At 44.2% G+C, this 20417-nt stretch overlaps 1 protein-coding gene and 1 long non-coding RNA gene across 3 annotated transcripts in view; one reads left to right on the top strand and one right to left on the bottom strand.

Moving 5' to 3' along the window:
- LOC146177930 (protein MIS12 homolog) overlaps positions 1-8773 on the top strand; it is a 46925-nt gene extending 38152 nt beyond the window's left edge. For both annotated transcript variants that reach the window (XM_084580666.1, XM_084580665.1), the window contains one exon: positions 7061-8773. In XM_084580666.1, coding sequence (XP_084436792.1) covers positions 7061-7222 — 162 coding nt within the window. In that variant the 3' untranslated portion in view covers positions 7223-8773. The remainder of the gene's footprint in view (positions 1-7060) is intronic.
- LOC146177926 (uncharacterized) overlaps positions 1-20417 on the bottom strand; it is a 78307-nt gene that overhangs the window by 21660 nt on the left and 36230 nt on the right. The window lies entirely within an intron of this gene.

Raw genomic sequence — 20417 nt, 5'->3', positions numbered from 1 at the left:
ACTTAAGACAGGTAGTAACCGCAGACCTGGACCATGAAAAAAGGAAATAACAAGAAGAATAAGATTGGGATGGAGCGCATTAGGCAAGCACTTGCAGATTATGACTAGCAGCTTACCGGTATCACTCAAGAGGAAAGTATACAGCAGTTGCATCTTACCTGTACTCACCTATGGGGCTGAAACGTGGAGGCTAACCAAGAGGGTTCTATTTAAGTTAAGGACAACCCAGAGGGCTATGGAACGAAAAATGGTAGGGGTAACATTAGAAGATAGGAAGCGTGCAGAGTGGGTCAGATAAATAACTCAAGTTACTGACATTCTAGTGGAAATCAAGAAGAAAATATGGGCATGGGCATGACATGTAGTGCGAAGAGAGGATAACCGATGGTCACTTAGGGCAACAAACTGGGTTCCAAGGGAAGGAAAGAGTAGCAGGGGGCGGCAGGAAGTTAGGTGGGCGGATGAGGTTAATAAGTTTGCAGGGGTCAAGTGGATGCAGCTAGCACAGAGCCGGGTTAATTGGAGGAATATGGGGGAGGCCTTCGCCCTGCAGTGGGTATGCCTCTCCCATATTTCTCCACTTAACCCGGTTCTGTGCTAGCTGCATCCACTTGACCCCTGCGAACTTCTTAATCTCATCCGCCCACCTAACTTTCTGCCGCCCCCTGCTACGCTTTCCTTCCCTTGGAATCCAGTTTGTTACCCTCAGCGACCATCGGTTATCCTCTCTTCGCACTACATGTCATGCCCATGCCCATATTTTCTTCTTGATTTCCACTAGAATGTCAGTAACTTGAGTTATTTATCTGACCCACTCTGCACGCTTCCTATCTTCTAATGTTACCCCTACCATTTTTCGTTCCATAGCCCTCTGGGTTGTCCTTAACTTAAATAGAACCCTCTTGGTTAGCCTCCACGTTTCAGCCCCATAGGTGAGTACAGGTAAGATGCAACTGCTGTATACTTTCCTCTTGAGTGATACCGGTAAGCTGCTAGTCATAATCTGCAAGTGCTTGCCTAATGCGCTCCATCCCAATCTTATTCTTCTTGTTATTTCCTTTTTTCATGGTCCAGGTCTGCGGTTACTACCTGTCTTAAGTAGACATATTCGCTTATACTTCCAGTGCTTCGCTACCTAACGTAAACTGCTGTTCCTTCCCGAGGCTGTTGAACATTACCTTAGTCTTCTGCATCTTTCTACTTTCCTGTCTAGGTCATCAATAATTATTTGCAGTTCATCCCAGAGTTGCTTAGCAAGGCAATATCATCAGCAAATCGCAGATTACTGAGGTATTCTCCATCGACCCTTATCCCTAACTGCTCCGATTCCAAGTCTCTGAATACTTCCTCTAATGAAGCTGTTAATAGTACTGGGGAAATCGTGTCTCCTTGCCTAACACCTTTCTTTATGGAAATTTTTTTACTTTCTTTATGCAGAGCTGTGGTTGCTGTGCAGCCACTGTATATATCTTTCAGCACTTTCACATACGACTCGTCTACGCCTCGATTTCGCAATGCCTGCATCACTGCCGAGGTTTTTAACAGATGTGATACAAATGGCAATGAAAGAGCTGACGCAAGTGCTGCTCAAGCCTGGAATGGAGAAATGGAATACACCCCACAAAGACTGCAAGGCGACATTAAGACTTATCTATGGGCCAGCAAAATGGAGGATAACAAAATGCAACGCGCTATGTTAAATGGCACACAAGGAGCTAAGGCTTTCAAGCAGCAAACATCAAGTAATGAAAGTCTGACACGTTAAATAACCTGGTGTGTTTAAGACACTTTTGCTGTTTAAAGGTCTAGAAGCACTTGGCAAAGCAAGAAGTGCAAGAAGCAAAAATTGAGTGGGAAGAGATGTGGCCACTATAAAAGTAGGTAAAATATCTTTTCCTTTGTTTCTTGAGCTTCATGCTAGAGAATAAAATTACTTTTACTGTGAGCTTGCCTCCAAATGTTTTTACCAACAGGTTTGTCTTATTTCATTGGTAAGAAGGTGTGAAAAACATGTGAGCGTTCAATACACGTGGATCCAAAAAAAAAATCCTATCTAAAGGCAATACTAGTGGATCCCAAAAAAATCCTTAAGGATCTATCCAAAGGCAATACTAGTGGATCCAAAAACAAGTCCATAAGGATCTATCCAAAGGCATGGCTAGAAAGGCTAGGTGACGCGAGCGGGCAGAGAGTGCCGCTCCTACGTTTCATGCCTCGCGCAGGTGGCGCTGCTCTCAGCACTTCGATACGTGCTTGGCTCGCGCTGGGGTACACTTTGCTGCGGTTGCAGCGCAGTCATACCAACGAAATGTTAAAAGTATTGTTACCACTTGAAATATTTTAACCAGGTAAATAAAATAGGCAAGTCGGGAGTGACGTCGACTGCAAATATGCTATTCGGCACCGCGAAAGCGGGCGATGCGGCTGTGCCGGTTGTTTTGCTTGTCGCGCTACTAAATGCTTCTTAAACGATGAAGTTTTCGTCTGAAGGTGCATTACGTTCCCTTTCCCGATGCGCACAGTGGTCGCAGTTATAAAGCTAATTATTTTCGTTTGGTTTTGTGAGCTTTAAAAAGCCAAAGCGACTCGGGCTGAGGGGCATTGCAGTCGAAGATTGCTCAGAATGCAGATGGCATGTGATTAATTATTGTGCGGTTACATCGCACAGTATGCAGGCACCAGGCTAATTTGTATTTTTTTGTTCTCTGCGAATTTGCGGTGCGTCTAAAGTGTGAAAGTGCAATTTTTAGCCAGATGATAGCCAGAACATACAACACGCGATGTGAAACGGTATTTAAGTACAGAAGGAACAAATTGCAAAGTTTTGTGTATTGCACATAAAGGCAAGAATGCTGAAAAGAAAATTGAAATATCGCAATGTTGAGGTTGCTGTTGAAGGCCTCAAATATACATGTAATAAAGGTAGAATAAACAATTTTTAGACACAACCGCTCACAACCAAATAGCAAATTAACCGCCTCAGTTTAAACAGTTTCATTCTATCTTGCTTTTCTTTTCGCAATAATTCTGCGTCTTCAGGTAGAAGTGTAGTCTGCTAAGAACATAGAACTTGATCACTTTGTCACAGATGTACTATGTTTGTGACAACCAACCAGCTGCAGTTTGGTCATTTGGAGAAAGGATACCAAGTCCATAAGGATACCAAGTCCATAATAGATGTCCGGGCAGTCGATAAAAAAAAAGAATCCGTGTTTTCGCGTTCACTTCGCGTGCAGTTTTAAGTTTTAATTCACAGCGCATTGAACCAGCTGGCTCTGAATTATTTGCGTGAGTGCCAAGTCTACGAGAGAGGTGTTATGAACGCATCGGCCCTGATGAACGTATCGCAGCACCCTACAATGCAGACTGTGGACAAGGAGAAGATATTCCAGTGGATTATCGAGCTCTCCAACCCTGAGACGCGCGAAAATGCTCTTTTGGAACTCAGCAAGAAGCGGGAGGTTGTCCCCGACTTGGCACCTATGCTGTGGAACTCGTTTGGCACCATTGCGGCACTTCTGCAAGAGATAATCAACATCTACCCTGCTATCAACCCTCCAACACTCACCGCTCACCAGTCTAACAGGGTGTGCAATGCCCTGGCTCTGTTGCAGTGTGTGGCTTCGCACCCAGACACCCGCACCTATTTCCTTGCAGCCAACATCCCTCTGTTTCTGTACCCTTTTCTCCACACTGTAAGCAAGACAAGGCCCTTTGAGTATTTACGACTGACCAGCCTAGGTGTGATTGGAGCGCTAGTCAAGTTGTTGGAAGTAGTCGCCTACTACTTCCAGTATTTCGCTACCTAATGTAAACTGCTGTTCCTTCCCGAGGCTGTTGAACATTACCTTAGTCTTCTGCATATTGATTTTCAAGCCTACCTTTCTACTTTTCCTGTCTAGGTCATCAATCATTACTTGCAGTTCATCCCCCGAGTTGCTTAGCAAGGCAATGTCATCAGCAAATCGTAGATTACTGAGGTATTCTCCATCTACCCTTATCCCTAACTGCTCCCATTCCAAGTCTCTGAATACTTCCTCTAAACAAGCTGTGAATAGTACTGGGGAGATTGTGTCTCCTTGCCTAACACCTTTCTTTATGGGAATTTTGTTACTTTCTTTATGCAGAACTATGGTTGCTGTGCAGCCACTATATATATCTTCCAGCACTTTCACGTACGGCTCGTCTACCCCCTGATTTCGCAATGCCTGCATCACCGCCGAGGTTTCAACTGAGTCAAATGCTTTTTCGTAATCAGTGAATGCTATGTATAAGGGCTGGTTATATTCAGAGCATTTTTCTATCACCTGATTGATGGTATGGATATGATCGATAGTAGAGTACCGTTTCCGAAACCCTGCTTGATTCTTTTGGTTGATTGCAGTCTAAGGTTGTCCTGATTCTATTAGCAATTACCTTAGTAAATACCTTATACGTAACAGACAGTAAGCTGATTGGTCTGTAATTTTTAAGGTCCTTAGTGTCCCCTTTCTTATGAATGAGGATAATGTTTGCATTCTTCCATGGTTCCGGTACCGTCGATGACACCAGGCACTGCGTATACAGGGTGGCCAGTTTTTCTAGCACGATATCCCCCCCGTCCTTCAGCAAATCTGTAGTTATCTGATCTTCTCCAGTTGATTTCCCCCTTTTCATAGTTTCTAGTGCTTTCTTGACCTCGTCCTTCGTCACTGGTGGAACGTCTGACTGTTTTTCCCTACTGCCAATCTCATTACGGTCCTGACTACTTTGGCTACTGTAGAGATCTGTATAGAACTCCTCGGCTACTTTGACTATCTTTTCCATATTAGTGATGACGTTGCCCGCCTTGTCCCTTATCGTATTCATCTGGTTTTTGCCTATGCCCAATTTCTTTTTTACCGCTTTAAGGCTTCCCCCGTTCTTTACAGCTTGCTCAATTTTCTCCATGTTATACTTCCTTATATCGGCCACCTTGCGCTTATTGATTAGCTTCGATGTCTCGGCCAATTCGATTTGGTCTGTTGGATTGGAAGCTTTCATACTCTGGCGTTTCTTAACTAAATCTTTCGTCTCCTTAGACAGCTTGCCGGTATGCACTCTAACTATCCTACCGCCTACTTCTACCGCGCACTCAGTAATGATAGCTCTGAAATTATTGTTCCTTGCCTCTAGAGTAATGTCGCCATCCTCAGTTAGAGCTGAAAACCTATTCTGTAGCGAGATCCTGAACTCTTCGGCTCTCCCCCTCACCGCTAATTCGTTGATGGGCTTCTTTCTTACTAATCTGTTGCGTTCCTTCTTCAGATTTAGGCTAATTCGGGACCTCACCATCCTGTGGTCACTTGATCGCACTTTCCCGATTACCTCTACATCTTGCATAATGGCGGGGGTTGAACACATTATGAAGTCGATTTCATTTTTAGTCTCTCCGTTAGTACTTTTCCATGTCCATTTCCGGTTCTTCCGTTTGCTGAAGAAGGTATTCATGATTCGTAAGTTATTGCGCTCTGCAAACTCAACTAGTAACTCCCCCCTGCTATTCCTAGAGCCAATGCCATAGTCACCTACTGCCTTGTCTCCTGCCTGTTTTTTCCCTACCTTGGCATTGAAATCGCCCATTAGTACAGTATACTGCGTCTTTACTTTTCGCATTGCCGATTCTACATCTTCATAGAAGCTTTCAACTGCCTGGTCATCATAACTACATGTAGGTGCATAGGCCTGTACAACCTTCAGTTTATACCGCTTATTAAGCCTAATTACGATGCCTGCAACCCTCTCATTAATACTATAGAATTCATCTATATTACCCGCTATATACTTATTGACAAGGAAACCTACTCCTAGTTGTCGCCTCTCTGGTAAGCCTCGATAACACAGTACATGCCCATCCTTCAGTACAGTATATGCCTCATTCGGCCTCCTAACCTCACTAAGCCCTATGACATCCCATTTCATGCCTTCTAGTTCCTCTAACAGCACTGCTAAGCTAGCTTCAGTGATGTAGTAATAGTAATATGGAAGTGGGCATCAACTTATCTAGGCCAATACCATTTGACTATCATGACTCCCTTCCCTGTGCAAAGCTCAAGTTTGAACTCCTCCACTTGTGCACATCAGCATGTTGCCTTGCACAAGAAGCTTGAGCTGCTCAGATAAACAGCCTGTTCAAGGTAAGGACGCATCTTTCAACCACCATGTACTTAGGAAGTGGTAGAAATCCTGAATGGTCACCTTTCATAGCACTGCACAGAGCTCATGAAACGGAGTATAGATGCTGTTGTGATACCGTTACATCAAGTCTGCTTCATCATCATCATCATCCTCAGCCTGACTATACCCACTGCAGGGCGAAGGCCTCTCCCATATTCCTCCAATTAACCCAGTCCTGTGCAAGCTGCATCCACTTGACCCCTGCGAACTTCTTAACCTCATCCGCCCACCTAATTTTCTGCCGCCCTCTGTTACGCTTTCCTTTCCTTGGAATCCAGTTTGTTGCCCTGAGCGACAATCGGTTATCCTTTCTTCGCGCTGCATGTCCTGCAAGCGCAAGCTGTCGACCAACGAGGCAAGCGCCATCCCGCCGCTGGCGCGCTTGCTTCGTTGCTCGACAGATGGCACACCATGTCAAAACAGCTTTTCGACTCTCTTCTGCGAAAATTGTGCATGCCGTCGAAAGCAGGTTTTTGTCTATTCCCAAAAATCTAGGCAAGGACCAATGTTGAATCACATGTCAAATAACGTAGAGCATATTTTCCTGCATTGTGAATGTTATTTCAGCTCGAATAGTGCAGTAGATTTCGCATAGGATTTTTTTGAAACCCGGGCCTCAAATATTCAAGACCCTGCAGAGTGGGCGCACTCAGGCTAGTGATGATGACTCAGCTCGTCAACACCCCTCTTCAAAGGGTATGCTCCTTTCATCCATCTTAGAGAACTATGCCTTTGAGAGAACAGGATCACGTGCGTTGTTGCCCCCCCCCCCCCCCTCCCCCCCCCCCATCTGCCTTCTTTCCACGTGATTGGGCTAATTCTGCCTCAGCATGAAATGATGTAGCGGTGTGTCATTTCCTCCCAGGAAGCCAGGCAGCAGGAGGACTTGGAAGCTGAACTGGCTCAGCAGAAGCTTATGCAGCAACAGCTCAAGGCCACCCTGGCGACCATCCAAGAGATGAGTGGGGCTGCCAGCACCGGTGAAGCCGTAGTGACCAGTGCCTCTTCGAGCCCTCAGGGCATCTGAAACATTGTTGGCTGCAGTGTGTTGTATTAAAATATAAGCTACTTTGCTGGTGAAGAGGCAACATCATTGACCGGAAATGGACCAAAAGCCGTGCTCAGTACTCAGTAGAGGCTGAATAGGAGCATTGTTATCACGGCTTTTCCAGTTTGTCCTATTCTTTGCACCACTTGTTTTGTGCAGCATTATTTTTTTGTGCATACTATCAGTCCAGCCTGGACCAAGATAGGAGTGGGCACAACATCAAATTTGAGGCAAACGCAGACCAGCAGGAAGAGAAATGCAGTCAATGCAGTAGAATCAAGAAAACTTTGTCAACAAAATACAGTCATAAAGTACAGAAAAAAAATAAAATACAGGTTAGTAAAAGATGCTCTTTATATAATTGATTGCTTTAAATGTTTAGCAAAATGGATGTAAAATTGTTCTCGAGCTTGTGCATTCACAACTTGGTTTGGCAACCCATTCGATTCGAATGCTGTTACGGGAAAAAAGGAATATTTGAAACAATTCTTGCAAAATCTATTTTGACATGCCTGCTGTGTTTATTGCGGCATATGCGTGTTCTTGTTTTGTTTATGTAACAATCTTTCCTCACGTGGACTAAACTATTAATTACATAATAAAAAAGATTAAGTCTTTTTCCTTTCGTCTCTGAAAAAGGAGAGGCAAATCAGCTTTTGTATAAACGGGGGTCACCGTATCCAACCTTCGGTATTGGGAAAAAATGAAGCGTAAGGCTCAGCTCTGTACCTGCTCTAGTTTAGATATTGGCTTTTTGTGTTATGGGTCCCATATTTCGCATGCATACTCAAGTAAGAGTCGTACAAATACGCTGTGAATTTACTGCGTGCAACTTAAGGCCGAGCTTTGGGGAGCCCTGTAGCTGTGGGATATCCATTTCAAGTGCCTGTGGAGTGAGACAGATGTGTCCCTCACTTGCAACGGATCTTCTGTCGGATCCCTTCTGCCTGCACTTTGGAATTAGGAGCCATGCGTGCAAAGTTAAGATGATAATGTGCATGGACACAAGAAAAGCTGGAGTTCCATAGTTTCACAGAGCCTCGAGGAAGACAAGGGCACTAGATAGTAGGCAAACAAATACTCGTGCAGATTACCACGCTAGGCATATGCTGTTACCTAACATGAAAGAGGAATCCGTAAAACAGCACTTCGAAAAATTTCTAATCAAATGTCTGTATAACTTTAAATAAACAGCAGTCATAACCAAACAACGTAAAAAATAACACACAACAAGGTAAAAACCAAAGGTAACTAGCAAAAAAGCAATAGCAGTCAATCCCTCGTAGCAAAAGCAGTGTCGCATAACATAGTTTTGACACTGCTTTGCTACAATTGACTGTTGCTAAGATCTGTATCGTTTATTTATTTATTTATCGTTAATCTTGTGTTTAGTCATACATGCCTAGTCTTGTGATTGATGGATTTTGATACTGGGTGGGGTAAGTGCAATTGGGCTATTAACGCTTGAGTGGCCGAGGGTTTAAATATACGTTCCTTTTTCTTTCCAATAAACAGTTGGCAGTTTGCGCTCGTCCTGTACCCTCTCTTGTGTGTGTCTTTATTTGCGCAAGTATAAGATGTCTGAAGTACTGCACCAACTAGGCCAACAACACATCTTACTGAAGTATATTCATTCTGCACCATAACTAGTTGGGAAAATAATTCCATATAGCGTTAATTGTACAGTTTATCCACAGCACATATACACTTTATCCCCCCTCCCCAATAGCATATCTACATGTGTCTCCTTGTCATTGCCCTTGAACCTTTCTTCTTTATTTTTTTTAATTTTTTTTTTTGTGTGTGTGACAGGTGTGGTTCACTGTCCTGTTATTTATTTATTTAATTTTACTGCAGGCTAAAATGTTGGCCCAAGCAGGAGGGGCAATACAACAAAAGTATTGGAATATAGAGCAATACAGAGCAAAAAGGACAAAAAACAGGACAAAAGTTCAACTCTGGTCACTGTAATGAAATGGACAAAATTCAAGAACATAGTTCAACTTAAGGAGCCTTTGTTCCGAAAAGACATTCCAGTTCTTCTAGGAAGTCGTTTGATTCATAAACATTTGGTGGCAGTTCATTCCAATCGTTCACAGTTTTAGGGGAAAAAAACTGTTCTTATAAGAGTTTGTTTTTGTGAAAATTGGAGCTAGCGTGTGCAGTGTAGTATGTCTTGTTCTTCTAGTAATAGCATTCTGAACGCATTTCGGAAGGTTTAGGGGAATTTTTTCTCACAGACATTTATGAAGAAATAGAAGTCGACTTATTTTCCTGCGTATGTCTAACCTGGGAATCTGATGTTCTTGCATAAGGAAAGGTATTTGCAATATATAAATCTTACGGCCTTTCTCTGTATATGTTCCAGTTTATGTCTTTCTTGGTGTAGGGATCCCATAGTAATAATAATAATACTTTATTTTTTCCTTTACTATAAGGAAAGGAAAGGAGCAGCCGCTAAAAAGCTGCTTCGAAGAGCAGCTTGCATATGACTGCATTTCACAGTAGAGAAAGTCATGCCCACACAGTGAATAAACTGTCAATGGAGAAATAATTAGATTACAAAAAAGCACTAGGTAAATCAAGAAAAATACATGAAAATAAAACAAACGCCGCAAGACAGAACACCTAATTTAAAAATATGTATTTATAGAAACATTTCGCGGATTAATTTAATGGGAGGAAGAGAGATATCTTGACCACTATTAGCAATTGATTTGATATGGTAGGACGCCTGAAACGAAGCATCTGCCTGCCATAGTTCGTCCAGCATGCTGTAACGTGCCAATGCTCTGGGTACTGACGCATATTCCAATTTTGATCTTATGCATGCATTATAAGCTAAAAGCTTTGTACTCGCAGGAGCATTTTTTAGTTTCCTTTTCAGAAAGCATAACTTTTGAAAAGCAGCAGCACAGATATTCGAGATGTGTGTGGGCCATGACAGATTGCTGGTAAGGGTTGCTCCTAGGTATTTATAACTCTCAGCTTCGGAAATCGCACTACTACCAAGGTGATAAGTATATATGCTGGGACACTTCTTTCTGGTAACACGTAGAAGAACAGTCTTTTTCCTGTTCAATTCCATGCTCAATTGCCTCAAGAGCCATCTGCAAAGAAGCGTGGTCTTTCGCGTTTGAGATTTTCTTGAAGACAACGCAATCGTCTGCAAATAATCTGACTAAAACATCATCTGACAACACATCTACTAAATCATTTATATAAATAAAAAACAACAATGGACCCAACACACTTCCCTGAGGAACTCCAGAGGTGACAGAAAACATGCTAGATGAGTAATTTTTAACTTGAACAAATTGCTGTCTGTCTCTAAGATAGGCAAAAATCCAACCAAATATGTCATACGGAAGACCGAGCTGTTACAACTTAAACAATAATTTCTCATGGGGTACTTTATCGAATGCCTTACAAAAATCTAAAAAAAAAAACATCACACTGGCCGGACATGTCGAGAATACTCAAAATTTCATGAACTGTTGTGACTAACTGTGTAACAGTAGAAAGACCTTTTCTAAATCCATGCTGGTATACAGACAGTATGCCATGTTCAGCGAGATATTTCTGCAAGTAACTTGTAATAACATGCTCCAACAGTTTACAACACTGACTGGTAATGGAAACTGGGCGATAATTAGTAACTATCAGGCAAATTCCCTTTGTATGGGTACAACACGTGCTTTTCTCCAGTCGTCTGGTATATCGCATGACCTAAGTGACAAGTTAAAAAGATCTGTAAGGAATCCAGAAATCTGCTCAGCATAGTGCCGCAAGAATAAATTAGGTATTCCGTCCGGTCCACTATTATTCTATTTCTTTGTCCTTCTCCCCCCTTTGCAGAAAGCTTTGGAGAATTGTTCCTCAGCAGATGTATTCCTTATCAGGACCCTTTTGAATGCCTGTTCCTTTTCAAGAAAGGTGTGTCCGCACGAAACATGCTTTATTTAGTTGCTCACTAATCGTTCACCCCGCATTGTAACTTTTCCTGCTGCTGCTGCTTTTTACCTGTCAGTAAAGCGGAAATTTGGGCGAGTTGGTACATATTCATGTCACTCACACTGCACTAAGACTGAACTAAAGATGGAGAATAAAACACAAACAGCGCTTGTTTGTGTTTCATTCTTTGTCTTTAGACCTGCCTTGGTGCGGTGTGAATGAAACGAAATGCTTTTTATTTCTTTTTCAGGCCACAGGATCATTGGTTCCAGGCTGAAAAATATATACTGAAGAAACATTTTTTTCCTTCCTCAACCTACTTCTCACCCACCCCCTTCACCCTCACCAGCTTTTCTTCTTCGGAAGCAAAAGCACCCCTGCCAGTGATGATCGCTCCTGGACAAGGGAACTCCTGGAGGCTTACCATATCAGCAAAACGGGGGCTGACTGCATTAATGATACTTTCATCAAACTGTACCAAGGGAAATGTTGTTTTCTTGACGCCACTGATTAAAGAAGAAATGGGCATGGGCAGGACATGTGCGAAGAGAGGATAACTGATGGTCGCTTAAGGTAACAAACTGGATTCCAAGGGAAGGAAAGCGTAGCAGGGGGCGGCAGAAAGTTAGATGGGCGGATGAGGTTAAGAAATTCGCAGGGGCCAAGTGGATGCAGCTAGCACAGAATATGGGAGAGTCCTTCGCCCTGCAGTGGCTATAGTCAGGCTGATGATGATGATGTCTGAAGACCAACTAGCTTAATGTTCTACTGTATTAAGTGCTTTATCTTTTTTCCTGTCTTGTTTTTGTTTTTTGCATTTAAACCTAACCTGACTCCATGCATCGCGTTCACCTAGACCTCACTCATTCGCACAGCCAGACGTTTGAGTGCTGTGCGATGTCATTAAAAAACACCAGGCAGTCGAAACTATTCCTCTATAAGTATTCCTTATATAGCCTGGGCCACCTCGGGACATCAAACCCCATTGATCGACCAAATCACGTTCAAATATTGACGTGAAGAATGCTTAATCATTTTTTCATGGGAGAAATTTGCCCTCCTGTCAATTTTGCTTCATATAAGATACAAGCAATATATGATGGAAGGGATACTTTGGTCTGTCATACTTGTCGGCCCAGTTTAAGTGCTGCCATAAAGGTGGCATTGGACATTACCGCGCCAAAAATGTCCGCTCTTTATTTAAGAAGAAATTAGTGCTAACACTTGGACAAGGACAGAAGAAACCACAAGATGACTGACAAGTGCTACTACTAACTGCTTATCGGGGTGTGAATTAACACAAGGAATATAAAGGAAAATATGAGCATGCGCAGACAGTACAGGCACACACGTCACGCAACTACAATCGATTATGGCAAGAATAATTAAGAAGGGCAAATATTCAGCATCGTAAATCTGCAAATACGCGTCACTCGCACAGCGATCAGATACTGTTTTAACATGGAAGGCCTCTAGCACAAGCTTTTACATTCGCACTCCTGCTTATAATATGTATTCTTAAAGGCCTAGTGCGCTGGTATAGAGGCGCCACTAGATGGGATGGACGTCCCCTTTGAAACGGGGTGGTAGCAGTAGCTATCATGCTCATTTTTCTCCCTATATCTTCATTATTGATTTAGATTGGTTAACTAAACCATCATTCTATTTATTAAATTTTTGTTTCCACATTACTAACATTATGTCACTTCTCTGCTTTTAAGCCACCAATCTTCCAGTCGTTTTTTGCTTGTTTCCACCGCCGGTTTATTCACCCAGCCACTGGTATCTCTAAATCCCAGAGCTTCAGGAACAGTTACTGCGCCTGCATCAACTTCCGGGTGGATACCATTACATATGAGTATAATATGGTCAATTGTTTCACTGGAGTTACCACATTCAGCACATGCGTCATCTCCATTGTTAAATTCCTTTTTGTAGCTGCGTGTTCTAAGGCACCCTGATCTAGCTTCAAAAAGTAGGGCACTGCCTCTTGAGTTATCAACGAAATCTTCCTTCCTTATCTGCTTTTCCACTTTCGGTATAATTCCACACTCTGTTTCTTTTCCATCAAATTTATCCAATTTTTACCTTCTGTGTTTTTCACCTGTTGCTTAATGCTCTTTATTTCTCCATCCTTGCTACTAGCATACTTACTAGTTAGTTTCCTAGTTCTTTTCCTCCATTGTGAGTCAACGCTTTTTAGGTACAGGTATTTAAATACTTTGTCCAATCTGTTTACTATGAGAGCGACCCCATTCCTTCTCTTGGATTCGTGCCCACAATAAAAGACATAATGGTCGCCGGAGTTAAATTCTCCCATTCCGGTCCACTTGAGCTCGCTGATACCCAAGATATCAATGTTCAATCTGTCCATTTCTTGCTTGACAATATCCAGTTTACCTTGCGTCATAGATCTTACATTCCATGTGGCTATGTGATACATCTCCTTGCAACATCGGACTTTCCAGTCGCTTCCCGACACATCCACAACTGAGCGTCCTTTTGGCTTTAGCCCAGCCGCTTCATTCGTCCTGGAGCTACTAGGAATCGCCCTTTGTTCATCCCCAGTAACATGTGGGACGCCTTCCAACCTGGGGGGCTCATCTTCCGGCGCCATATCATTAATGGTATTGTGACTGGCCATGGGGTTTTCTTGGCAGGAAATACTGGAGTGGGTTGCCATTACCTTCTCCAGTGAATCACATTTTGTCAGAACTCTCTGCCGTGACCTGTCTATCTTGGGTGGCCCTACACAGCAGAGCTCACGACTTCAAAAATGCTTCAGGACTTGCCCTATCAAGTCCTGGAGCATCAAGGGACAAGAAGTGGAAGCTGTGACAGATTTTCTCTTCTTGGGCTCCAAGATTACCTCGGAAGGAGACTGCAGCCATGAAATTAGGAGACGCCTGCTTCTGGGAAAGAGAGCAATGGTTAGCCTTGACCGCCTAGTAAAGAGCAGAGACATTAGTCTGCCAACCAAGATCCGTATAACTCGTGCTATGGTCTTTCCAGTTGTGATGTATGGATGCGAGAGTTGGACTGTGAAAAAGGCTGACCGCCGAAGAATTGACGCGTTTGAATTGTGGTGCTGGCGAAGACTCTTGAGAGTTCCCTGGACTGCCAGAAGATCAAATTAGTCAATATTGTCGACCATAAACCCTGACTGCTCATTGGAGGGTCAAATTCTAAAGTTAAAGCTCAGCTACTTTGGTCATCTGATGAGAAGAGAGGAGTCGCTGGAGAAAGATTTGATGTTGGGAAAGGTTGAGGGTCGCCGCAGAAGGGGTAGGCAGCGAACGCGATGGTTAGATGGCATCCTCGAGGCACTGCAGCTGAAGTTATGTGATGTTAGGAAGATAGTGAGAGACCGAAAGCGTGGCGTGACATGGTCAATAGGGTCACGAAGAGTCGGACACGACTGAACGACTGAACTGAACTGATTTAAATACTTTAGCATTCCTCATATAATATTTTACTCTGAGCTTCCTGTACTTCGAAAGATGCCCAGCCCATATCTCCCTGTAACGCCTCATTTGTAGTTTTGCCGTGGGCACCTAGTGCTAATCGTCCAACGGATCTCCGATTTATTTCTAATGTCGACTGTACCTCTGATTTTAGGCACAAACCGCATTTCCGAAAGTAAGTCCGGGCACCATAATTCCTTTCCAAATACCCCTCAAACCCTCATACCTATTGTATCCCCACAATGCCTTAATGCTTCATTATCCCGGCATTCCTTTGGCCTTAAGTGATTGCTCATGCTTTCCAATGTATGCCAACCTTCGTTTACCCATACCCCCAGATATTTATATTCTGCTACTCTTTTGCTATTCTGTATTTCATGGCCTTGTATTTTAAGACCCTGATCAGTTGAGCCGTTGAAAATCATCAGACCCGACTTAACTGCGCTAAAACAAGCCTAGAGCGTCCCCCTCGTCTCCGCAATACTTAACTAGAGTTTGCAATTCTTCCAGACTCTCAGCTAGCAGCACAATATCGTCTGCATACATCAAACCGGAGAGGCGCTGCTCTACCACCTTTCCACCTAATCTATCAGTTCAGTTCAGGCGTTCAGTCGTGTCCGACTCTTCGTGACCCTATGGACCATGTCACGCCACGCTTTCCGGTCTCTCACTATCTTCCTAACATCACATAACTTCATCTGCAGTGCATCGAGGATGCCATCTAACCAACGCGTTCGCTGCCTACCCCTTCTCCGGCGACCCTCAACCTTTCCCAACATCAAATCTTTCTCCAGCGACTCCTCTCTTCTCATCAGATGACCAAAGTAGCTGAGCTTTAACTTTAGAATTTGACCCTCCAATGAGCAGTCAGGGTTTATGGTCGACAATATCGACTGTTTTGATCTTCTGGCAGTCCAAGGAACTCTCAAGAGTCTTCGCCAGCACCACAATTCAAACGCGTCAATTCTTCGGCGGTCAGCCTTTTTCACAGTCCAACTCTCGCATCCATACATCACAACTGGAAAGACCATAGCACGAGTTATACGGATCTTGGTTGGCAGACTAATGTCTCTGCTCTTTACTAGGCGGTCAAGGCTAACCATTGCTCTCTTTCCCAGAAGCAGGCGTCTCCTAATTTCATGGCTGCAGTCTCCTTCCGAGGTAATCTTGGAGCCCAAGAACAGAAAATCTGTCACAGCTTCCACTTCTTGTCCATTGATGCTCCAGGACTTGATAGGGCAAGACGCCATGATCTTCGTCTTTTTAGTGTTCAGTTTAAGCCCAAGACAGTAACCTAGGTTAAAACCTAGGTTACTGTCTTGTAATCTCCGTTCCAGGTTTATCATATAAAGCATGAACAGCAGTGGTGATAGAGGACAGCCTTGTCTTAATCCTTTGCATACTTTGACATCCTCCGTACTTCTTATCCCTTCCCACGTAATTTCTACTTTGTTATCCGGGTATAGTTCCTGTAGGAACTCTATTATCTCATAACCGATACCTTTTTCTTTTAATACGTTCCACAGGAGTTCCCTGCTTACGTTGTCTTACGCCCCGTTTATGTCCAGGAAGGCCAAATACAAAGGTCTATTTTCCACTCTAGATATTTCGATGCATTTGGTAAGCACGAACAGGCAATCATCTAAGCGCCCACCATTTCTAAAGCCGTTCTGAAGTTCTCCGAGTATCTTGTTACTTTCAACCCATGCTTGCAGCTTTAATATCACCGCCTGCATGGCTAACCTGTACATAACAGATGTTATGGTAATCAGCCTGTAGGATTTTATGTGCATCCTTTCTCCTTTCCCTTTATAAATCAAATTCATTTTACTCTGCCGCCAGCTGTCCGGAATTTCCTTATTCGTTATGATTGTTTCCAGAGCTTTTAACGTTTTCTTACTTTTTGGACCGAGTCCATTAATCAGCTTGATCGGAATTCCATCTATTCCTGTAGATGTGTTTTTAGGAATATTTTTTACTGCCTTTTTCCAGTTTAGATTGGTCAGTTCTAAGTTGCTTTGTATTCTGCTACCTTAATTGTGTTGCTTCCTGATTTGCGGATATTACCTTATCGTCGCTCTTAAATGACTCTGCTATAACTGATGTAATGTAGTTCACTGCGTTGTCTCCCTTTAAACAATTTCCCTCGTTATCTTGAATCAGATCCTGCTTTCTTTGATTCTTTTTCCTTAGCCAGCTTATATGGTTCCAGAATTTTCTTGCTCCGCCTCTAGAGGCATCGTGTATGTCAGCCATCCAGCGATCGGTGGACTGCCTTATTTTCCTTTGGACGAGGGCCTGCACCTCAAGTTTCTTTTGTCGCTATGATTCCCATTTTTGGTCGATTTCCTCCTGAGATACCTGTGCTTTCTTTGCCACTCGGTGTTCCCTTGAAGCAGCCCGTCGTTGTTCAATAGCTTCCCTGATTTCCTTATTCCACCAGCTCCGTGGCTTCCTCTTTCCATTCCAGCGGTTTGCTACTTTAACCTCCTTAATTTTCCTCCTTATGAGTAGTTCTACCTGTTCATAATCCCAGTCTTCCATGGAGCTTTCCTCTGTTGCTTCCTCTATGTCTGCTGCTATCTGCGCTATTTGATCGTCGTTTAATTTTGCGTTTCCGTTTTGTCTAATTTTCATTTTTCTTTTCATCAAGGGCCCCATCTGCAGACTAATATGTTTATGATCACTTCCCAGACTACAATCCGCTTCTTCGTCTATTTCCATTATTGTGACCTTGCTATAAATTTCTTGCGACTTTAGACAGTAGTCAATGGTCGCCTGCCTGTCTTTACCGCACAACTCACAACACAGAATAACTCATGCGTACCAATAGCAATAATTACCACCGCCGCAACAAAATTAACGGCTTTACAGCTATGACAACGAGCAAATTTCACACAGATGAAACGCCGTAGCTAGGGTCTTGCAACGCGCCATTTTAAACGAAAAAGCGCAACCACTGACGTCATCATGCACGGGTCACGTGAGTGTGACGTATTTCCGTGCGTGGCAGCAGGTGAAACGTGTGTGGGATCGGCTGCTGCCACGGGCGTGACTCCAGCCTCAGCGACTGGTGACGCCATGGAGGAAGGAAACAACTTAGGAGAGGCCCTTGCCATTCCCAATGCATTGGAGAAAGTGTGGCGGAAGGACGTCAGAATTTAGGGTTAGCCAAGTCGGGCCAATAGCAACGGCGACGCTGTTGCTATGAAAACTCGGGCCACTAGCAACAGCGTTCTAAGGGTCCTATGTACGTGAGCGTCGCGGAGAAAGAAAATGCAGAGGGTAAAGGAGGAGAGACGTTGCAGCGTCCGGTCACGGCGCGGCCACGCCGGCTTCAAAAAAATGATGTCAGGGCATAGAGGAAGGAAACAATTCTTAGGAGAGTCCCTTGCCAGAGAAGCGTTTAGGGGTAGCTCGGCTGGAAACGCCGATTGGTGGACACGTCGACTGATTGATTGATTGATTGATTGATTAAAACTTTAATTTCCACCGATTTAGGAGGCCGCCTACTCCCCGCTCCTGGCACGCAGGCCTGAGGAACGGGGGCTGGAACCTCCGCGACTAAGGACTGGCGAATATACATTGGTTATTCGCGGCCTCAGCCGCCAGGCGGACGGCTTTCTGCTGGTCAGCGGGGACGTCGCTTCGCAGCCCAGGCTTCCCTACTTTTAATGTTCTCCCTAGCGCCCGGAGACTTAGGGCATTCCCAAATTATATGGTCGAGGGTCCCCCTCGCTTCGCAGGCTTTACATTTATCGTTTTTTTCTCATCTATCTGGGTGTGAAACAACCTGACAGGGTTCGGGAAATTTCCGGCTTGTAATCGCCGCCAGGCTATGGCCTCTTTATTATTTAAGCTAGGATCCGGTGGCGGCATCGGACGTCTTCCTAATCTATAATTATCGATTATTTCTTTATAGGTTTGCAAACGTTCGTCCATCGCCTGGCAGTCGGGCGGCTCCGCGTTTGCCCGGAAGTAGAGATCTCGGGCTAAATCATGGGCCGCCTCGTTGCCGGGGACGGACGTGTGTGCTGGGACCCAAACTAGGGTGATTTTGCGATCGATTTTAGTTGCAGCTTTTAGAATTCGGGCGGCTTCTTGTGAGACCCTGCCTTTTCCGATATTCCAGAGAGCAGTTTTACTGTCGCTAAAGATCAATCTAGCCTTCGTTCCGACGCAAGTGAGCGCTATTGCGACCTCTTCAGCCGTGTCTATGTTTCTACTTCGGATGGTGGCGGAGACGACTGGTGCGCCGCTACCATCGACTACCGCGGCGACTGCCGCCCCTGATAGGCCGCTTGCAGCGTCTACGTAGGCAACTTCTTTTACTCTGAATTCTTTTGCACTTTTAACCACGTGCTTCTGCTCTCTTCTCCCGTCTCTCCTTGTGGTATTCTGGGTGCATGTTGCGGGAGAGAGGACGGACAATGATGTTCTCGCGAAATTGTGGTGGTAGGGCAACCTTGTCGGCTGTGCCCCTATCTATTTTTCGACCCACCCATTCTAAGATGGTTCGACCCGCGCTCGACCTACTTAATCTTTCATGTTGGGCGATTCTCACCGCTTCAGCAAGTTCCGTCCAGCTATTATGCACTCCCATTTCTATCAGCGCGTTCCGTAGAAGAGGAGATGGGTAGACCCAGCGCCCTCTTGACGCAACGCCTGATGAGTGCGTCTATCTTATCTTTTTTATTGGTCCTAATGTTGAGGAACGGTGTGGCATAGCATATTCGACTTATTATGTACGCCTGCATCAGTCTCAAGAGGCTTCTCTCTTTGAGGCCTCTGCCTTTCAATGCAATCCTCCTAAATATCCCTGTTACTTGTGTCGCGTAGGTAGTGAGTTTTTTTATCGTTCCGTCGTTATACCCGTCCTCTTGAATAAAAAGTCTGAGGATTCTGATTTGCTGGACTCTTGGTACGGTTTTGCAGTCGACCTTAATTTCTACGTTAAAGTCGCCCTTGCACCTCATTGATTTTGGATTATATATGAAAAGTTCGGATTTTTGCGGAGAGCACGAAAGACCCCTTTCGGCCGCGTAGGACACAATGGTGTCCGCCGCCGCCTGTAGGCGTTCCTCTATGCTGCCATCGCTGCCATTGTTCATCCAGATATTAACGTCGTCCGCGTAAATGCTGAACTTCAGGTCTTTTATGACTTTAAGAGCGGCAGGAAGGCCTCTCATCACCACGTTAAAAAGGAAGGGGGAGAGCACCGAGCCTTGCGGAGTTCCTTTACTTCCCAGGTGGACAGTGGGGGATTCTAGGTCCTGAAACTTTAGTTTCAACGTCCTGTTTGTCAGGAAATCCATTACGTAATTATATGTCCTCTCGCCGACTCCTAATTCCTGTAGTCCCGCGAGAATTGCCTGGTGTTTTACGTTGTCAAATGCTTTTGTTAGATCTAGTGCTAGAATTACCTTCGCGTCTCTGGATTTCGAGTCAATTATGTCATGTTGTAATCGGAGCATTACATCCTGTGTGCACAGGCCCGGTCGGAACCCGACCATCTCGTGCGGCCACAGGTCGTTTTTCTCCATGAAATTAGTTAGCCTTGTTTGGATTACACGTTCCATAAGCTTTCCAATGCATGAGGTTAGAGAAATAGGTCTGAGGTTTTCCAATTTCGGGGGCTTGTCAGGTTTTGGAATTAGCACAACGTTTGTAGTTTTCCATTGCTGGGGAAGACGACCGCTACTCCATACTTCTTGCATGTAGTTGGTGAGTGCCGTTGTGGAAGCGTCGTCTAGGTT

The sequence above is a fragment of the Amblyomma maculatum genome, chromosome 10 (assembly GCF_055883805.1).
Source record: "Amblyomma maculatum isolate TAMU_Amacu chromosome 10, ASM5588380v1, whole genome shotgun sequence".
NCBI lineage: Eukaryota > Metazoa > Arthropoda > Arachnida > Ixodida > Ixodidae > Amblyomma > Amblyomma maculatum.
This window is presented reverse-complemented; position numbering and strand designations above follow the sequence as displayed.